Source organism: Muntiacus reevesi, chromosome 1 (assembly GCF_963930625.1).
Source record: "Muntiacus reevesi chromosome 1, mMunRee1.1, whole genome shotgun sequence".
In the NCBI taxonomy this organism is placed as follows: Eukaryota; Metazoa; Chordata; class Mammalia; order Artiodactyla; family Cervidae; genus Muntiacus; species Muntiacus reevesi.
In genome coordinates, this window is record NC_089249.1 from 45,683,101 (window position 1) to 45,703,577 (window position 20,477).

The 20,477-nt window shown below is 42.7% G+C and overlaps 1 protein-coding gene across 1 annotated transcript; it reads right to left on the reverse strand.

The window, feature by feature from the left end:
* Positions 1-2,001: 2,001 nt before the first annotated feature.
* On the reverse strand, positions 2,002-15,034 carry SLC2A3 (solute carrier family 2 member 3). Its single transcript, XM_065941856.1, has 10 exons — positions 14,881-15,034; positions 12,837-12,929; positions 12,130-12,290; positions 11,343-11,583; positions 10,500-10,662; positions 10,034-10,221; positions 6,745-6,849; positions 6,294-6,395; positions 5,491-5,694; positions 2,002-4,711 (listed from the first exon to the last, which is right to left on the reverse strand). Exons 1-10 carry the CDS (start codon positions 14,893-14,895, stop codon positions 4,499-4,501), a joined length of 1,485 nt encoding a protein of 494 aa, XP_065797928.1. The 5' UTR covers positions 14,896-15,034; the 3' UTR covers positions 2,002-4,498.
* Between the last annotated feature and the right edge of the window lie 5,443 nt (positions 15,035-20,477).

The following is a 20,477-nucleotide window of genomic DNA, read 5'->3' on the forward strand; positions in this document are numbered from 1 at the left end:
TGTTGTGCTTTTGCTTTTGCTTTCAACACTTTCATGATTTTCTGCTCCTCAAGAAGGAAATCCTGCTTGATCCTGTCAAGGACACATTTGGCTCCCATGGACCCACCATAGGTCCTGCTGTCATGTGTTTTCATTTCAGATCACCTCATTAGATCTTCAGATCTCACAGCATGAACCCCCTACCATCTGTAGGCTTTGATGCTTCCCCAACCTTCTTGTAATTCTATCACCAGGAGTCCCAGACAGCCTAGTTTTATTAGAGGTTGTGTTGTAGGACAGCCAACTATGTAGGTCGAACCCTGGGCCATTCTGAAATCCTCTAGATACCATCCCCTGAAGAGCCCGGATACTATTTTAAGCGTGACTGCTTTAAGTGGAATTGGAAGGCTTTGAACCCTTGTTCTGATTTTGACCCTTGACATGTTCTGATTTTTTTTTTAATTATCTTTTGGCCACACCACGCAGCATATGGGATCTTTGTTCCCCAAGCTGGGATCAAACCCGTGCCCACCTCTCCAGTGGAGGTGTGAATGCCTAACCACTGGACCACCAGTGAAGTCCCAACATGATCTGATTTTAAAAGATCACTCTAGTCATGTGGAGAATGAATTATAAGGAAGCAAAGGTGGAAAAAAGGAGCTAAAGCAACCAGTTTTGGAGAAGATGATGCACTCACTGACGGCCAGGTATTCCGTCCTTTCATTCTACCCCTAACACACAGAGAACCACAGAGTAAGGTTATGTTGGGAGCAAGGAAGGCTTTATGGAGCTCCTGCTTGGGCCTTGTAGAAATAAGAGAGTAGCCTTTCAGATATCTGTAGTAAATGAATGGAAACTGGGCAAGGGAGTTTCATAACTACATGAAGGAAAGCATCAAAATGTTGAGCGCCCATCGTGGGTATGAGGTGTTTTCTTACATAAGTTAAGAAGTGTTGAATCAGGATGGACCTAGAGATGATCATAGTAAGTGAAGTAAGTCAGACAGAGGAAGACGAATATGTCACTTATATATATGACCTCAAAAAAAAAAAAAGATACAAATGAGCTTGTTTACAAAACAGAAACAGACTCACAGACTTGAAAAACAAATCTATGGTTAACCAAAGGGTAAACAACATGGAGAGGGAGGGATAAGTTAGGAGTTTGGGGTTAACATACACACACTACCATATATAAAATAATCAATAAGGATCTACTGTATAACACAGGGAACTCTACTCAATATTCAGTAGTAACCTATATGGGAAAAGAATCTGAAAAAGAATGGATGTATGTGTAACTGAATCACTTTGCTATACACCTGAAACTAACAACATGTAAATTAGCTGTTTTTGTTTAGTCCCTAAGTCGTGTCCAACTCTTTGCAAACCCCTGGACTGCAGCACGCCATGCTTTCCTGCCCTTCACTTATCTTCACAAAATCCGCTGTAGCTGAATGTAAAATAAAACTTAAAAAAAACAAACAAAACCCAGCAACAGTGAATCAAATGGAGAGGTAGCAGGGACCCTGCTCCTGGAGGGGTTGTGTTAAGTCAAGGTAGTAATTGATTGGAAGCTATTGAATTTTTCAGCAGTACAGTGATAGAAACACGTATGTGTTACATGTGTATACATATATATTGATGTGATATAAATGTATCTGTGTGATATACATACAATGTGCTTGCTCAATTGTGTCCAAGTCTGTGATTCCATGGACTGTAGCCTACCAGGATCCTCTGTCCATGGGATTTTCCAGGCAAAATACTTGAGTGGGTTGCTGTTTCCTACTCCAGGGAATATCTTCCCCTCCCAGGAATTGAAACTGCTTCTCTTACATCTCCTGCACTGCAGGCAGGTTCTTTACTGCTGAGCCATTGGAAAAACATATAATACACATATATTATGTATATATATATGAATACCATGACATTAATGTAGGATGAATTTCAGAAATCAAAGACTGGAGGAGAAAGGAAATAGAAAAGAGCATAAGAGAAAAATCAGAAAAATTCTCACCGGTGAAAGCAAGCAACATAATTTATTAAGTATGCAAGGCAATGCACTAAGGCTTTTCCATTTCATCTGCGCATAATAAATGAGTATGGCTATTTTCATTTGTACAAAACTCTTGTATAAGAAACTTATTTAGGTTACAACAAGTACTAAGCAGCCACACAGTGTTTAAAGCTGACTTGTTACAGAGGAAGGTCCCCCTACCCCCGCCCCCACACACACAAAAAACCAAGCCTGTGATGTTATATATGTACATTCAGAATTTTATTTCAAAACAAAGAACCGTAGTAACAATAATAGAAAAAATCCATTTGGAAATCATTCACAACCTGGTCACTGAGAACTGGGGAAAATTCCATGCTGCGCCCCTGCCAACCCACTGGTCTAAGGAGTCGGGGCAGAGGGGCAGTTGGAGGAGGACAGTCCCCCGTCACGGCAAAGCCCTGTCCCAAGGCTCTGCGGGTTTTGTACCCAAAGTCTCAGCAACCAGAGGGAATGGTAAGAACTTAGAACCAAAATACTGTCAGAGACAACGGTTTGACAGAAGGGCTTGAAATATGTAAGCACCAAAGAGGGAAAGGGAGATCAAGTAACATATGAAGGAGGGATGAAGAGCCCAGTCTCCACTTCTAAAAATACTGGATGATCCTGGAGGTGGCTGTGGGCTGTGGCAAATGTAATCCCTCCATCTCAGCAAACCCTCCGGCCACCCCAGATCTAGAAGCTTATTGTCCCCTGAAGAATGCCTCCCTCTCCCCCATGACGCCCTTCCAGCACGCCCAGGAGGCATCATGTCCTGGTCTCACACTCTCTCCTGTCTTCTGCTGTCTGAGTGGGGAGTGAGCCCTCCACTGTCTCAACATTTAGGGAGTTCTCTCTGTCCTCTCCAACAAGGAAAGGCAGCCAGATGAGATGGAACTCTGAAGTTTCAAAGAAAACCATTGATGCAGATTCCACCCAGCAGAGGCAGTTTTGTTTACATATACACGAGTCTGAACACATTATACCCAATAGGAGCCTTAGGAACCTAACAAGATAACCAGCAACTGCTTCGTGACGGTGCACACACGTTCACACGCACGTGTGGGCCTTGCCACATATCCACACAGACTGTCACGTGTGGTCTACAGGAAAGTTCAAGTCCCTCAGGGCACCTGACATAACACTATGGCAACATGGTAACAAGGTAACTTGACATGGTTACAGACATAAACAAGCATGAGATGACCCTCACGTAATAACACATGTCAACTGGATAATAATCGTTCAGGGAAAAAAACCGTCTTCCAGCCTGAGGTTACAAATTCCAAGTTAGCTATAAACATCTCTAAGTTCTTTTAAAGCTATGGCTTAAAGCAAAATAAAAATCAACACCTAAAATCCTCTAAACAACAAACTGAAGAAATAATGAACCTCTACCAAGAACCAAGATTTTTGGTTGCTCACTTGGGAGGCTCTCCCACCAGATGGGTGATAGGAATTTTTTTTTTTTTTTTTAAAGTGAGTTCACTACAGAGAAAGAAGCTGCTTGGTCCAGTGAGGGGAAAGAGGATTTGTAGAAATAACCATCCCTTCTCTGGACTCCATCCAAAATTAGAACCCATAAACCCCTATTAACTAAATAAAATGCCCACCTTAGCAATAATCCTAGATTTCAAGTAATACTACATATAATCTTAAATGAAGAAAAAGTTCCAAAGGAAACCAATAGCTTCTTTATATAGGCACATGACTTTTCTGAGAAAGTTGAGAGTTTTTATCTGAAGGATAGAAATTGTTAAGAGGCAATGTGCAAACCTCACACACCACATCATGCATTCTCCAATCATGCATGACCTTTCTCCCTAAATCTTTCCCTTCTTATTGCACCTTAACCTCTTCAGTATCCAATCTTCCACCCTATAACCTCTCTTGAAGCACCTCCCTCTAACCTCAATTTCCTTATGCTTTCATTATTTGGTAAAATTACTTTATATTTAAAAAAATAAATATTTATGCAATAAAACCAGAAGATAAAATAAATAAAACTCAAGTTAATTTGCTCAGCAGAGCTGTACGGAAGTGAAGAAGGAGCTCTTATGGAATCCCTCTCTGCCCTCCACTCTTAAGTGTACCTGCTTCCTGGTGAGTCTGAGGCTGGAGGAATGGCACTTTCTAGCCCATTCCCCAGAATGCCTTGAGGCAATTTTAGAACCTAAGGGAGCAGGAACTGGCCAAGTTGTCACATACCAAGCGGCCAATCCCTCCTGAAATGAAGGTAGGTTTACTTGGTCTCTCCTGAGCTGAAGAGAATGTCCAAGAAATGAAAATTTTAAAAGCCATTGAAGACAACGACTAACCCCAGCCTTGGGATCCTCTGAGTGCCCATCGAGTATGTGGATGAGAAAGGAATGGAGTAGCAGCATTCAGAAACAGTCCTGGATTACAACCTGATGAGGTCTCCCCACTTGCTCAGGGGGAGGTTGCTTTTCGTGACGGGAGGGAGGTGGGTAAGAGGCATGTCTTAGGCATTGGTGTCCTTCGTGGGCTGGATGCTGTTCATCTCCATGATGGGGCCTTTCTCACCGCGGGTTCCTGTCTGCACCTGCCCTTCAAAGGCTCGTGTAATTTCCTCAAAAGTCCTGCCACGGGTCTCAGGAACTTTGAAGAAGGTGAAGACCCAGAAGATAACAAGGAAGGCAGTGAAGACGATGAAAACGTAGGCACCTAAGTAGAACTGGTGAAGAGATATAGAACACAAGAGTCAGTCAGTTCCCTCACAATCATATTTCCAATAGCCTTGAAGGCATAACTTCATCAAAGCAGTGCGGTCTCTTCAGAGACTTGCTCATGATTTCATTGGTAACTTCCTAGATTTCTCTGCAATTTTGTGTCATTCCTTTTCCTAGGCATTAAAGTTAGCCATTTCCAAATACCTATTGAGTTTTTAGGACTTTTGATTAATATCATTATTTTATTTATTTATTTATTTTTGGCTGCACCCGGTCTTTGCTGCTGTGGTTGGGCTTTCTCTAGTTGCTGTGAGTGAGGGCTACTCTTTTTTTTCTTGAGGGCTACTCTTTAGTTTCAGTGTGTGGGCTTCTCTTATTGCAAAGCATGTGGCAGGTGAAGTCTTCCCAAACCAGGGATTGAAGCCCTGTCTTCTGCTTTGGCAGGTGAATTCTTAACCAAAGGGCCACTGGAAAAGTCCTTTCAATTATTTTTTAAAATCTGGGTTTCTAAAAGATTCACAGAAATTGGAAATACATCCTAGATGTCCACTGCTAGTTCCTTTATTTAACAAATCAACTCTAGCCCATTTTACAATAGGACCTACCTCATCATTAACATCCTATCCTCAGTGAGCCTTTTGGATCAGGCCATTAATGCTACACCAAATGATGGATTTTAAATATTGATTTGGAATCCTAAGGCCTATCATTGCCATTCTGTTCCTAAGCAGAACTATGTATTAGCTGGTTTCAACATGGGTTGGGTTAGTTTTAAGTTACTTACCGCGGCCGAGGGGAAGAGCAGTCCAACCAAAAAGTTGGAGGTCCAGTTGGAACAGCCAGCCACTGCCATGGCAGCTGGGCGGGGTCCCTGGCCAAAGAGTTCAGCCACAATAAACCAGGGAATGGGACCTGGGCCAATTTCAAAGAAGGCCACGAAGACCAGGATGGCCCCAATACAGATAAAGCTCATCCAGCTATATTGATCCTACAAGAAAGGAACAGAGGAAAGTTAGTATTAAAGACAGCATGACCAGGTAGGCGCCAGCTTCCCACAGATGAGGACTGATGGAATAATGAAAAGTTCCTTCTATTCCATGATATAAAGGAGTTATTGGACCTAGAACCCTTGGGCTTTGTTGTTCTTGTTTTTGCTTTGGCTGCGCCATGCAGAATGTGGGATCTTAGTTTCTGGACCAGGGATTGAACCCTCACTCCCTGTGCTGGAAGGCAGATTCTTAACCACTGGACTGTCAAGGAAGTCCTAGCAGCCTTGGGTCTTGGAATCTTAGCAGTATGATCACACATGTTATTCTGCACATTCTGAGAGCATTTCATCAGCTATAAAACCAGATTAATGACTTTAATATCTCTTTAAGAATGAAATGAGACCATGCATTTTACAAGCTATATATCATATAGCTATAGGGATGACAGCAATTTAATTATCTATCTCTGAAAATCCACTTTTCTTAAAACTCTGCGCATATTGCTTCTTCCAAAGTTCACTTGTATAATCACCAAACCTCGACAACCCACCCCCTCACCATTCCCCAACCCTCCCTTTCCTTTACAAAGAGTACTCACCTTTAGTAACAAAGAAATCGTCATGAGGATGGAACAAAAAGCCATCCCTCCAAGGCCAATCAGGTGTAGCGTCCTCCTCCCAGCCCTTTCCACCAAGAACACCTAAAAAATGATTTAGAAAAAGTACCCATGAAACAATGTCACTTTCTTTTTCATGAAGACACTATGAGCTACTGGAAGCTGCCTGACCAGCAGCAGGGTACCTGCGATAGTCACATGTCTCTCTTCTAACTCTGAGTCAAGAGCATCCTACACGGTCCCCTCTGTGCTCCCCTTTGCCCATCTGTTCATTCACCCATCATTCAATAGCTCTTTTCCCCCACAGGGAATTAGAACAAAAAAGGTCTAACTAAAAGGCAGCAGGGAGATGGAAGGACAGGCCATCTATACTTGAATATGTGTAGCAAGAATTCCCCACCCTGCTTGAAAATGATCAAAACATCTGACTTACAGACACCACAGTGAAGATGGTGTTGACCACACCTGCGCCGATAGTGGCATAGACCGGCTCCTGGACACCTGCATCTTTGAAGATTCCTGTTGAGTAGTAGAACACCTAAAAGGGAACAAAAGGTGCAACTATGAAATACAGTTATGTGTAGCAGCTGCACTGAACCCTCAAAAAAATCAACTCAAAAGTCCCAGAAGTTCAGGAGTTCCTTCCAGCAATTTGCTGTTGTTGTTCAATCATAGTATCTTTTCTGCAAACAAATGATCTTTTGTAATTTATTTTCTTCTTAGTTGTTTTCAATTCTAGCTACTTAGTTCCATTTTTTTTCCCTCCAAACTATGCTCTTTCTTACTGCTCCATTTAGTCTCTTCCTCAAGTCTGCTTTAGTAACTTAGAATGGCTTAAGTCCTGTTAAGTTTTTCAATTCTGCTTTACTGATAGACTCTTACCCCAACTGTCACCCCCACCGACAATGATAGGCATTGATGGATCAACTTGATAGTGAAGAAGGGTAACCTCAGCCTGCTTGTTTTTAGAACGTGGGCTGGAATTCCAGGCACTGGATCTTTGCAAGTGTTTTAGTAAATAACACCAGTGATTATTTTAATTGAATGCACACTATTAAATAAGCTACAATTAATACTATTCTTATTATTTGGTCAACACTGTGCTAATACATAGGGCTGCCACAACTACCATAACTTAAGAGATATGGAAACATTGGACTCAGACCTGAAGATAACAAGGCAACAGGATCTAGGTTGCTCAGGCCCTTAGGCTTCGTTTGGGAGTTTATGATTTCACCCAGAATATCTGCCTCCATGGCAGCCCCTATTCAGCAAACTTAAAAAAAAAAAAAAAAAAAAAAAAACATTTACTGTGGTACATTCTGGTTTTTTTCTTTTTTTCTTATTGTTATTTATTTTTATTTTTTGGCTGCGCCATGCAGCATGTAAAATCTTAGTTCCTAACCAGGAATTGAACTTGTGTCCCCTGCATAGGAAGTGCTGAATCTTAACCACTGGACTGCCAAGGAAAAGTTCTTCAGAGTTTTTGATCAACATACGCGTCCACATTGGGAGTGACTGTCTGCAGAAACAAGTCTTCAAAGTCCTACAGCCTAAGATAGAAACCATGTATATTTTCCAAAATAAGATTCAGGCTATGCTCTTGGAAACTGAGATAAGTAGGGTCATCCTCATTAAAAACTGCTGCTCTGGGAAAGGAGCAAGGGTGAGCTAATTAAAACTTGCTTTTTTTTTTTTTTTTTAATTCCAAGAATATTTAATAACATAAAGCTTGTAAGGAAAGACATTTGAACAGTTAAAACTAGAGATGAATAATTATGCTAATTCTCTTTCTTATATAAAAGCACACATATCAAAAACCTAACTCAAACATACACACCTCAAGCAAACTTCTTATAGTAGTCATGCTGCCTGGAACCTTGGAGCCAGGTTACGCTCACCCTTACATCATTTTACCGAAAGCCGGTTTTACTTTGCTGGGTAAACACTGTCCAGCCTCTTACCCTTCTGCCTTTAGGGAGATTAAAAAACATAGTCTGTTCAAAGGTAGGTTGGAAAAGTGACTTTCACCCACCATTTACTGAAGTGGAAGAGGGAAGGGGGAAGGGTCCTGCCTTCAGAGCACTCATCTATCATCTGTTAACTTTCCCAGGGTGGTCTTTCTCTGATCCTGTTCTGCAGGGATCAGACTTGGGGGAGGCAAGCAGGTACCTGGGGAGCAGAATTAAAGAAGGCGGCCTTCTCAGGACCGTCTTATACCTGGACACCTCCCTCTAGTCCCAGTCTCACTGTTCTGGAAAGTCCTAAGTGTACATTTTATTACAGTGTTTTTTCAAATGAGGACATTTGAGACTGAGACCCATCGGAACAACCCAGGAGGACTTTTCAGACTATCTTCCCTCCCAGGTTCTAATATAACAGCCTCTAATCCCTCAGGGGAAGCACAAACACGAGTTTCCTTGTGGTGCATTAGGGAGAGAGGCTAAGGACCAACTTACTATTTTAAGTTATCATGTATTTTTTGCAAAATTGCCTTGTCATAAAATGGTTTGATCACACAGATCATATTATGATGGCAAATCCTCAGCTCATGAAATGGTACTTAGAGAGGTCTGGAGTGTTCTCCATATCCAAATATATCCAAATATTTTATCTGCAAAAGGACAGAGGTGTAGGAATACCTTCTCTGCTCACACCCAGGACTCAAAAGAAGGAACTAGACTTTTGCACAGAATACCATGGCTACCTGCCCGATGCTAGCTTCCATTTGGCCCCACATGTTAAACAATCACAGTCACTAGTCTAAGCTGTAAAAAATATACACAATGGTAAGACCAGCTCTGTCTGGGTACCCACACACCTCCTAATTGCTCCCTAGGGCTTTGCACTGATTTCAGGTTGTAAAGTCCAGGGGAAAAAACCCCAAGGTGCATCAATTCTCAGATCTGCTTGGATTACATGGCCTATGTTATCATTGATGACATCATCCAAGACAGATCAGAGTTAAAGAGAACTGGATATTTAAAAAATGAGTGGCTGGGAACTCCCTGGTGGTCCAGTGACCAGGACTTCGTAGTTTCACTGTGGTGCCTGGTAACTCCTCACTTCCAATGCAGGGGGCACGGGTTTGATCCCCTGTTGGAGAAGTAAGATCCTGCAAGCTGAGAGGCACAGTCAAAAAAGAAAAAAAGCAGTCCAAAACTGAGGATGAATAAAAATTAGATAAATTGTGATACTCCATAATGTTAAAAGAAATCTGGACAAGGACAAATGTTCACAAGTTCTAAGACTAAGGGTGAGAAATTTTTCATTCTCTCATCTTGCCACACAAACATGTATTATAGACATAACTTTAGAAGATAAATACAAAGGCAAGTAAGTCTAAACCTGGATAATGTGCATTTTCTGAGAAACCAATACCAGACAAACATTGTAAGACCCTGGGTATGTCAGAAGCTGAGCAGTGGCCGGTGCGATTTGCCTCTGGTCAGGTGTGTTGTTGTTTAGTCACTAAGTCATGTCCGAATCTTTGTGATGCCATGGACTCTAGTCCACCAGGCTCCTCTGTCCATGGGATTTTCCAGGCAAGAATACTGGAGTGGGTTGTCACTTCCTCCTCCAGGGAATCTTCCTGACCCAGGGATCGAACCCTCATTTTCCTGAATTGGCAGGTGATTCTTCACCACTGAGTCCCAGGGAAGCTGGTCAGGTGATTCCAGTGAAAAATGTGTAGGACACATCTGCCCCGAATGGACACTTACCGCGTTGATCCCAGAGAGCTGCTGGGAGAGCTGGAGCATGATGGAGATAATGATGGGTTGCCGGTAGTTGGGGGCGCGGAAGAGCTCCAGCACTGTGACGTGCTTCTCCTGCGACATCCGCATACTCTCATCCTTCATCTCCTGGATGTCCTGAGCCACGTCCTCGGTGCCCCAGAGTTTCTGGAGGACTGGGGAAGAAGAGAGGTCATAGATAAGGTGCTGGCTAATGCCTTACACCCATACACCCATGAGACAGCTGGGAAGACACCACTCTGAGGAGTCCTGTGTCTGGCCTTAACTTGCCTTCTCATCCCTCACCCCATGTGACTTCAGAGTAATCAGACAGTTTTCTGCTCAGGTATTAGAGGGCAGGGAAAGGAGATGACAAGAACCAGATCCAAAACCCTCATCTTAAAACAAACCACAGTCCTGAGGTTCCTATAGTGAAAGCATGAAGGATACTCACTCTCCTTTGCCTTCTCCTCCTCCTTTCTGTTAATGAGCAAGAATCTAGGACTTTCAGGGCAAAATGGAAGGGCAGCACACTGGATAATGGCTGGTAAGATGGTGAAGCCCAGGAGCAGAGGCCAGAGATCTTCAGTCCCCAAGATGACTTTTAGACCAAAGATCTAGAAACCAAAGACAATACTAAAAATTCCATACTTTATAGGCCATATGCTTAGTTGCTCAGTCATGTCTGACTCGTTGTGACCCTTTGGACTGTAGCCCCCCAGGCTCCTCTATCCATGGGATTCTCCAGGCAAGAATACTGGAGTGGGTTGTCATTTCCTCCTCCAGGGGAGCTTCCCAATCCAGGGGTCAAACTGGAGTTTCCTGTGTCTCCTGCATTGCAGGTGGATTCTTTATCCACTGAGCCATCAGGGAAGCCACAAATTGATTAAAAAAAAAAAAAAAACAGTTCAGAAAATCATCTGGCCTTCTATCACAGGAAAAGATAGCTTTTTCTTTTTCTACCCTAAATGTTTCCTTAGCCATCTATTAGCTCTTCAGTGAAACATATGTAGTTGAATAAGTGCCAGACATTTTTTGTTTGTAAAAATTGAAGCATGGTTGATTTAAGTACTGATGTACAGCAAAGCGATTCAGTTATATATATATATGTGTGTGTATATATATATATATATATATATATATATATATACAGAACCTTTTTAAAATATTCTTTTCCATTGTGTTTATCATAGAATATTGAACATAGTTCCCTGTGCCACAAATTTTTTTTGGTGACTTTATCTGTGTAAATTCATTTAACGAGCCATGAATGAACACTCAATAAGTTCTAGAGTACCTGGGCCACCAGAATCCCGATAACGATGCCCAGCTGGTTGAGAGTACCAAAGGCGCCCCGCAGGGCAGTAGGGGAGATCTCTCCAATGTACATGGGCACGAATCCTGTGCAGAGTCCACAGAAGAGGCCGATAATCAGTCGACCCAAGATCAGCATTTCAACTGACTCTGCTATTTTGCAGAATCCCATAAGGCAGCCACCAGCTATGGCCAACAGGTTGACAATAAGCATTGAATTGCGCCTGGAAGATTAAACAAAGATAAGGGAAATTTGCAAAACAGAGTCCACCTCTCCTTCTTTCCTAGTCACTCTACCATTCTCCAGGCTCATAAATCTTTTGGTCTAACTTTTCCACTTTCTAGTATCAGAACATATCAGATTGGGATAATCAGGACTAACGGTTCCTACACCTCGGCCTACATAAGACTCACCTAGAGAACTTATTGCAGATTTTCTCCTGTACATCCTAGCTATAGGGTAGGATTTTAGCAAGCACTTTAAGGCCATTTGTTCTCAAAGTTGTCCACAAACTAATAGCATCCATCAGCTAGAAATTTGCTAGAAATTAAAATTGTCCCACTCAATCCTAGACTCATCATTAGGCCTGAATGTGGCTGGGAGTGGGGGAGGGGGATGGAGACTGGTCTGTGGGATTGGTTTTCCCTTGATGGGAATGTGACATGCTTTCCATTCAAATGCACCATCACCTCCCTGCTCTAAGCCTCAATGTTTATCTTCAATGCAACCACTATAGCCCCCCCCCTTCCTTGCAGTTTCTGGTCAATACCTGCCAAATTTGTTGACAAAGAGTCCGACGGAGAAGGAACCAATCATACCACCCACGGAGAAGATGGCCACGGACAACGACCACAGGGATGTGAGGAGCCCGCTGGACGGGGGGTTTTGTGACCGCTCTTCCAAAGTGTAATTGAGAAAGTCTTTTATGATCTGCCAATTAAAATGGGTGGTGGGAGAAAAGATCATTACAGTTGGATGAGAAAAGAGACAAACACTGAGGATCTTCCCCTCCCTAAGAGAACAGTGTTCCAGTTACTTTCTAGGTAGAGAGTTGAGGGAATAAATAGATGGCAATGGAAGAGACAGGTGACACTGGAGTTCATGTTACCAGATCTGAAAAGAATAACTTGGTTGTCCTGAAAATGCCAGTAGCTAGTAGTACGGATGTACTTCTGTTCAGGGATGACCGCACACTGCCCCCCTGCACCCCGACTTTGCAACTAACCTCTAGGGGACAATAAGGGAAGTGCGTCAACAGAGGGTGAGAGGATGAACGGGCCCAGTCCAGGGTGCAGAGAGCCCCTGCCCTGAGCCTCTTGCTTTGATCAATGACTCAATTAGATCCCCACCTTCTCCCCATCTCAGTCTTAGCCAAGTGAGCTACCAAGTCTGTCTAAGCATGACAATTCTGGAAACCCTACCTAAAGGAATACTTTCCCCACTCCAAACTCTTAACTCTAGTTGCCTGGCACTCACCGCCTCAGGAGCATTGATGACTCCAGTGTTGTAGCCATACTGGAAAGAGCCTATGGTAGCAACTGAGATGGCGAAGATCAGAGGTGCGGTGACCTGGGGGGAGGGTAGAGAAGAACATTCCTTAATAGCCTTGATCCATAACTGGCTCTTATTAAGGAGGACGCATCATGAAATTTTTGCACCTTGTTTTATGTCCCTGGACATGTTCCAGTGCTTCCCAGTTTATAGTCTCTGGGAACTTGAATTTGTATTCTGCTGCTGTCTGAAAATTGTATAAATCTTAATTAGGTTGAATTGGTTCATAGTGCTTTTCAGGTCTACCACATTCTTCTACTTTTCTGTATATTCATTCTATTAATTCTTGAGTTTGACATTGAAAATTCCAACTAAAAATCTTGATATATCTACTTAAAAAATTGTAATATATAGTGGAACTATATGTAACTTTGTTCTGTATTTGCCAAGTCTCCTGTAAATGTGTTATTATACTTTCTTAATCTAAAAAAGAGAAATACCATGAAGATAAAATTAAAGAAAATAAAAGAGAAGATGTATGTACTAGAACTCAGTCGGTTGGTGGTATGAAAACAACTTAACCATTTAGGTAGTGAATAAGGAACACAAAAGAACTGAAGAGTTTATCCAGTGATATAGATGAGCATGAAGAGTAAACCTAGGGAAATTCTGGCAAGAAAATTTGGGAAGGGACAAGTTAGGAGAACTGTGGTTAGACCATTCGGAAGTATTCTAACAGCTGCCCCAGCCAAATCCCCAGGCAAATCCCTAGGCAAGCACAGAATTGTGCTCAGGGATAGAAAAACACTGAGGGCAGACTGAAAAGCCTTAGGATTGCTGAGAACAGATTATTCTGCGGAACAGCTAGAGCCAGTGTAGGCTCATCCGCACCCCAAATTTCACAAAGGCAAAGTGCTAGTGATGTGTCATCATCACCAGGCTGCTCGCAACTCTGGATCACAGAATCTGCAGGATCCACCCACCGTACCCCCGTACCCTTGGTCCCATCTGAAATTCTTCCCGTTCACTTGAAGAGGTAGTGCTATCCCCCACCCACCCACCAGGGGGCGAGAAAAAGCTGACTCCCAATCCAAAATGGAGACATTTTGTGAGGGGGCTGTGCTGAAATCAACCCAGTCATCACTCACCTTGTCGGGGATAATTCTAATAGGTGTGATCTTAATTTCCACCCCCAAGAGAGCTCAATTTTTATGCCTGAGAGCTCCGCCCCCGAGAACCCTTTCTCATCTTAAACTCCTTCCCTTTCAAGTCAGGCAGTGGCAGGCCTGGAGTTAACAGTTCCCCAAATTGACCTTGCCTCCACCGGATCTAAGGATCCCCGAGGCCCGCAGGGGCAGCGCTTTCTGCTTCATCCACTCCTTTTAGTAGAAACCTCTTATTTTCTCTCATCATTTATACTCCTTGAGGGCCTTCCCACTTTTTCATCCCTTCTCTTATCTTTCATTTTCAGATAGATTACCTTAGTGAAAATGCCTTTCTTCCTACAAATACCGCATCCACAACACCTAATAATATATTAATATACTGTGCGTTCACAAGCATGGAATTCTCTCCTTAGGTAATCCAGGGAATCCCATAAGTCATAGAACAGATGATGGCTGGACACCGACCCGGCAGCCCCAAAACACCCTCTGGTCTTTTCAAGGTCTAAAGCATCAACACCACCATACCGCCCCCGGTGCCCTGAACACTCAACTTCACATCCTCAAAAGCATGCAATTGTATTAAAGAAAACACACACACACACTCATGTGTGTTATACAAGCACAACTTCTCCAGGTGACTTTTCCCACCCCAAGAAGGTGAATGGAACTGGGATAAACCCTTTATAGGACATGACATCCGAGAAGAACTGTGGAAGGGCGGCACTGCAGGCTGGGAGAGCAACGGGAAAGGCTTCCAGATTGCTAGGTGACTCCGCGTAACCGCTCAGCCAACGCCGGTATGGCTCGCCTTTCCGAGTGCATCCCAAGCCGGCAAAAACAGCCAGTGACCGTATCGCTCTTACCTTCGTGGTCCCCATGGCCGCAATTTAATTCTCTTCAATTCTTCGATAAAGATCTAGGAGTGGGACTCCAGAGACCCCTCTTCCAGGCGGCAAAACCTCCAATATGTCCTCTCTCGGCGCAAGTTTTCCTCCAGGTTCTCAGTAGCGAGCCTATAGCTCACGCGCCTATATAAGCTTCGGAGAGGGCGGAGCCCGGCAGACAAGCCCCCAGCCCCACCCTACCCGCCTCCAATCTTTGGAGCTCCTCAGACGGGTGGACCTCAAACACGGCCCCCTCCCTACGCAACACCCCCCACCCCTTTTCGAAACCACATCCTGCCCCCACCCTACTCAATTTTTTTTTTAAAGCTTCTCCTCCTTGTTTCACAGACAAAATGCTCCGAGAAACGCTTAGAGGGAGGGCAGATACACTTAATTTTTTGCCCTCGCAAGTGTTCAGAATTGATTCAATCTGTAAAAAGAAGAGAATAAAGGCTATCCATATTTGGCAAAGGTCGTTGGATGTAAACAGAAGACATTCATAATCCTATGACTTTATCAGCTGCTCTTTGATTTCAGGCTGTGTCTACAGCCTTGGAGGGGAGGGAACGACAGTCTGAGAGAAGGAAAGCCAAAGAAGGAAGAATTGAATGAGGTTTTGGCTCCACTTGTCCTCTGATTTAGCATAGTCTCTCCTGGGAGAAAACCTGAATATCCAGGAGCCAAACCAACTCTTCCTGGGTTCCAGGAAGCAGAGAATCAGCTGGCCTGGTACACAATCCAAACTCCTGTTAATGTCGTTCACCAGCTTCCCACCCAGCTGAATCCTACTCACTCTGCAGCGTTTTGCCCCTAGTCTCATGTTGACAGCATCTAGAGGGAGAACAATTGTAAGGTTCCATTAAACCTGTGTTTTATTTGCAGAGCACAAACTGTGTATCGGAAAGAAGTTGGGGATTCATCAGTAGAGAGGATCAAAAAGTCCGGGCCCTCAGGAGTCAACGATGCTCCCCCCTTCCACTTAAAACATTCACGAGGGGCCAGGGCAACTGCTTCTTATACAACTGGAGAGAACTGCCAACGTCCTATTCCTTCTGGGCTGTAAGAGAAAAGTGTGAGCTACACATCTGATTTCCAAGCCACACAAGAGAAGTGAGCCAAATGAGGAGGAGAAAGATAGAAGGAAAATGAGAGCAGAGGAAGATGAAGGAAAATAAAAGGCCAGAGAAGTGGCTCCCACTTCAGTCTAGTTGTAGTTAAAGAGTTGGATGAGCAATTATATGAGGCTTTTAATGGTGGGAAATTATCAATAGTCAAGTTCCCAATGCCTATCAATGTGTAGCGTAGCAACCCCAGCAGGGGAAGAGGGGGTGGGGTGGCAGAAGCAGGTGAAGAGGTTGAATTTGGCTGGAGGAGTCACTGATGATAGTGACTCCTCCTTTGGGGTTTTGGTTGGGTGCCTGGAATCCAAACTGGTACTACTCGGCCTTAAACAAACCACATCATGTGGTCTGTCCTTAAATGAGGATTAAAAAAAACCCAAACAAACTGAAGTATAACTGACTGACATTTTTACATTAGTTTTAAGTGTACAACATACTGATTCGGTATTTATTATTATTTTGGGGGAGTAAAAGTTTTTTATGTTTATTTTTTAAACTTTTTCTTCTATGTTGGAGTATAGCTGGTTAACAATGTTGTGATAGTTTCAGGTGGACAGAGAAGGGACCACAGTCACACATGATTTGATATTTATATACGTTACAAAATTACCACCACTAAATGAAGGTATTATTCAGTTTGGTTGTTAGTGGAGAAAACTGGCGATGAGTGAAACGTGACTTCCAAAAAAACCTTCCCATAAGTCCTCCCTCCCCTCCCCCGCATCACCCCCCTGTATTCCAGGAAACCCTGAGCCAGGAGGCCCCTTTAGTTACCACAGCAACTGAGTTTAGCAGCCTAAGGACAAAGAATATCCTGTATGGCAGCACTGCCAGCAGAAATTCAATCTAACCCATTTATGTAAGTTTTCTAAGTGACCACATTAACATTTTTAAAAGAAAAACATTAGAAAGAAGAACTGATTTTCATAATTATTTTATTTGACCTGATAGCCAAAATAATACTATTTGAACAAATAATTTATGTATATATATATAAATATATATTAAGATCGTTTACTTTTTTCTTCCTAGTCGATCTTTGAAATCCAGTGTATACGTTTCGTTTACAACACATCTCCATCGTAGACTCTGTTTTCTACAACTACAGTAATAAGTCGTTCTAATCAAAACAACAAAGCTGTGTTTGATGGGAAAATATTTGCAACTGCTTCAATTTTAAATGTACTAAAATGAGCAGTTCGGGTCCTCAGTTCCTCCTCAGTCCTGCCAGCCTCCTACGTGCTCATGGGCACCAGGAGGCTGGAGGCTGGACCCTGAAGGTTCACACAGAGATGCGCGTCTTTTTCTTCATTCTTTTTGAATCTTTGATTTTTATTTATTATTTGTGTCAGAATATTCTTCTTCTTCTTCTTTTTTTTTTGGCCGCACAGCTTCTGGGTTCCTAGTTCCTTGACCAGCGATTGAACCCGTACCTTCAGCAGTGAAAGCGCGGAGTCCTAACCAGGGAATTCCCTCACCATGTCATTCTCGGCTGTAAATCACTTTGTCTTTTATTTCTCATTTTCCTTTGCTTTAGAATGATTTTTTCTTTACTGTTTTGCAAGAGAAAATGGCACCAGTGAAAGGAAAAAGTAGGTCTTTCGGACCCCTTCATCCACTCAGAGCAGGCTGCAATGTTATTCCAGAAGACTTATTTTCCCCATATTTAATGAAAGGACAGATGAAATCATTGTAAAGGCCTAGAATTATATCTGTCTGAAATGATTTGTGTAAAATCAGGGTAGTGTAACAATTCCCAGGGTCAAGCTTTAGATGTCTGAAATCCGTAAGTTTTTCCTTCTTGCTAGAAGAGGAGGGAGGATGAAAGGGAGGGAGATCTGAAACCTGCTTGCAGTGGCTAAACTCAAACTGCCTTTAAAAAAGTGGCTAAGTGGCTGAGAGGGACAGAGAAAACTCTTTTTTTAAATGGTATTTTTAAACGGTAAAAACTGGAATTCAATGGGATCTCAAGAATTTAAGACTAGGCCGAGCTTATTGAGACAATGCTCCTTGAGCAAGTGGGTTTCTCAGAAACCAGATCAGGAACCTGATTTGTCCCCAAGGGGACAGGGACCTCCCAGTTAGGCAATCTTCATCCTGGGCCACAGATAACAGTTGCTCAAGACGACTGTTTGCTGATGTGTTGGGGGGATTCGTTGGGGGGTGGGCTGGGGTCTTCGGGGCACTTTGGAAGCAGGCAGCACTAGCTTCCAAGCTCCATGCAGTCAGGAGCCACAGCTCAGGCAACCAGCCTCCAGGAAGTAAGCCAGGGAGGCCAGAAAACTGTCCTACAGTGGGTCTCCTGGTCATTTAATTCCTGTGTGATGTTCTTCCATCTTTACTGAAAACAGGAGGAGGCAATGGGGTGGATAAATTTAAAAATGGAATCCGTTGGGGAGGAATTGGCATGAAATCCCTGCTTAATAGTTTAAGGGAGGTCAGCTTAGAAGAATGGGGATCATGACCTGAAATCTCTTAGATCCAAATGCAGGTATCTGCCACCGAGAATCTCAATCCCTGTTTCGGGTTCCTTTGTGGGAAGATGTTTGGAAATGTGATAACCAAGCAGGAAAACAAACAGTTCCCAAATCCTAAAGCCTGGAAACAAAGGGCTGTAAACACATTTACCTTGTCAAGATAAAGACAGGGAAAACTACCTCTTCAAGAGAACAATGTAAATGGTATTTCAAAGCGCAACAAAAAAGCTAGCAACTGCTTTGAAGATATCCGAAGTTAATTATACTCTTTGCTAGTATTTGTAATATTCCTCCTAAAGAACAACTTTTGCATAGGATGTTATTTATTAATCTTCTTTTATTAGGCTAGGTTTAGATGGAGTTGATTGTGAATCTTAAAACACCACTTATTTTCAGAGTAGAAAATAAAACTCTCAGGATGAAGAAAGAAAAAATTTGAGAAATGTTGATTTTCCTGTCTAAACAGGGTTTCAACCATTCATCATTCCAATTGATTCTGAAGGACCTAATCCCATCTCCCAGATCCTTACTATTTTCTTCTGCTCCTTCATTATCTTCAAAAGTTAATCTATCACATGCCAGTGCTAGATGAATTACCTTAAATCAAAAATGTCGGACACGACTGAAGCGACTTAGCTTCACACAAAGAGACTAGCATGCACACAAACCAAAATATAATCACATCAGCTCCTAATCAAGTCACTTCAACAAGTTATTGAATAAAGTCTAGATCAGTGCTATTAGGAATATAATGTGAGTCACATATGAAATCAAAAATTTTCCAGTAGCCACATATAAAAAAATGAAAAAAATAAGTGGCCCCCTTTAAAATTATACTTTATTTAACATAATATGCCCTCAGTTTACTTCAGTTCAGTCGCTCAGTCGTGTCCGACTCTTTGCGACCCCATGGACTCTTGCATACCAGGCCTCCCTATCCATTACCAACTCTCGGAGTTTACTCAAACTCATGTCCACTGAGTCAGTGGTGTCATCCAACCATCTCATCCTCTGTTGTCCGCTTCTCCTCCTGCCTTCATCAATCTTTCCCAGCATCAGGGACTTTTCCAATGAGTCAGCTGTTTGCATCAGGTTGCCAAAGTATTGGAGTTTCAGCTTCAACATCAGTCCTTCCAATGAATATTCAGGACTGATTTCCTTTAGGATAGGCTGGTTGGATTTCCTTGCAGTCCAAGGGACTCTTAAGAGTCTTCTCTAACACCACAGTTCAAAAGCATCAATTCTTCTGTGCTCAGTTTTCTTTATAGTCCAACTCTCACATCCATACATGATTACTGGAAAAACCATAGCCTTGACTAGACTTTTGTTGGCAAAGAAATGTTTCTGCTTTTTAATATTGTCTAGGTTGGTCACAGTTTTTCTTCCAAGGAGTAAGAGTCTTTTAATTTCATGGCTATCATGGCTACAGCTGCAGTATTTTGGAGCCCCAAAAAATTAACTGTCACTGTTTCCACTGTTTTCCCATCATTTGCCATGAAGTGATGGGACCAGAAGCCATGATCTTAGTTTTATGAATGTTGAGCTTTAAGCCAACTTTTTCACTCTCCTCTTTCACTTTCATCAAGAGGCTCTTCAGTTCCTCTTCACTTTCTGCTATACGGGTGGTTTCCTTCGCATACCTGAGGTTATTGATATTTCCCCCAGCAATCTTGATTCCAGCTTGTGCTTCATCCAGCCCAGTGTTTCTAATGATGTACTCGGCATACAAGTTAAATAAGCAGGGTGATAATATACAGCCTTGACGTATTCCTTTTCCTATTGGGAACCAGTCTGTTGTTCCATGTCCAGTTCTAACTGTTGCTTCCTGACCTGCATACAGATTTATCAAGAGGCAGGTCAGGTGGTCTGGTATTCCCATGTCTTGAAGAATTTTCTACAGTTTGCCATGATTCACATAGCCAAAGGCTTTGGCATAGTCAGTAAAGCAGAAATAGATGTTTTTCTGGAACTCTCTTGC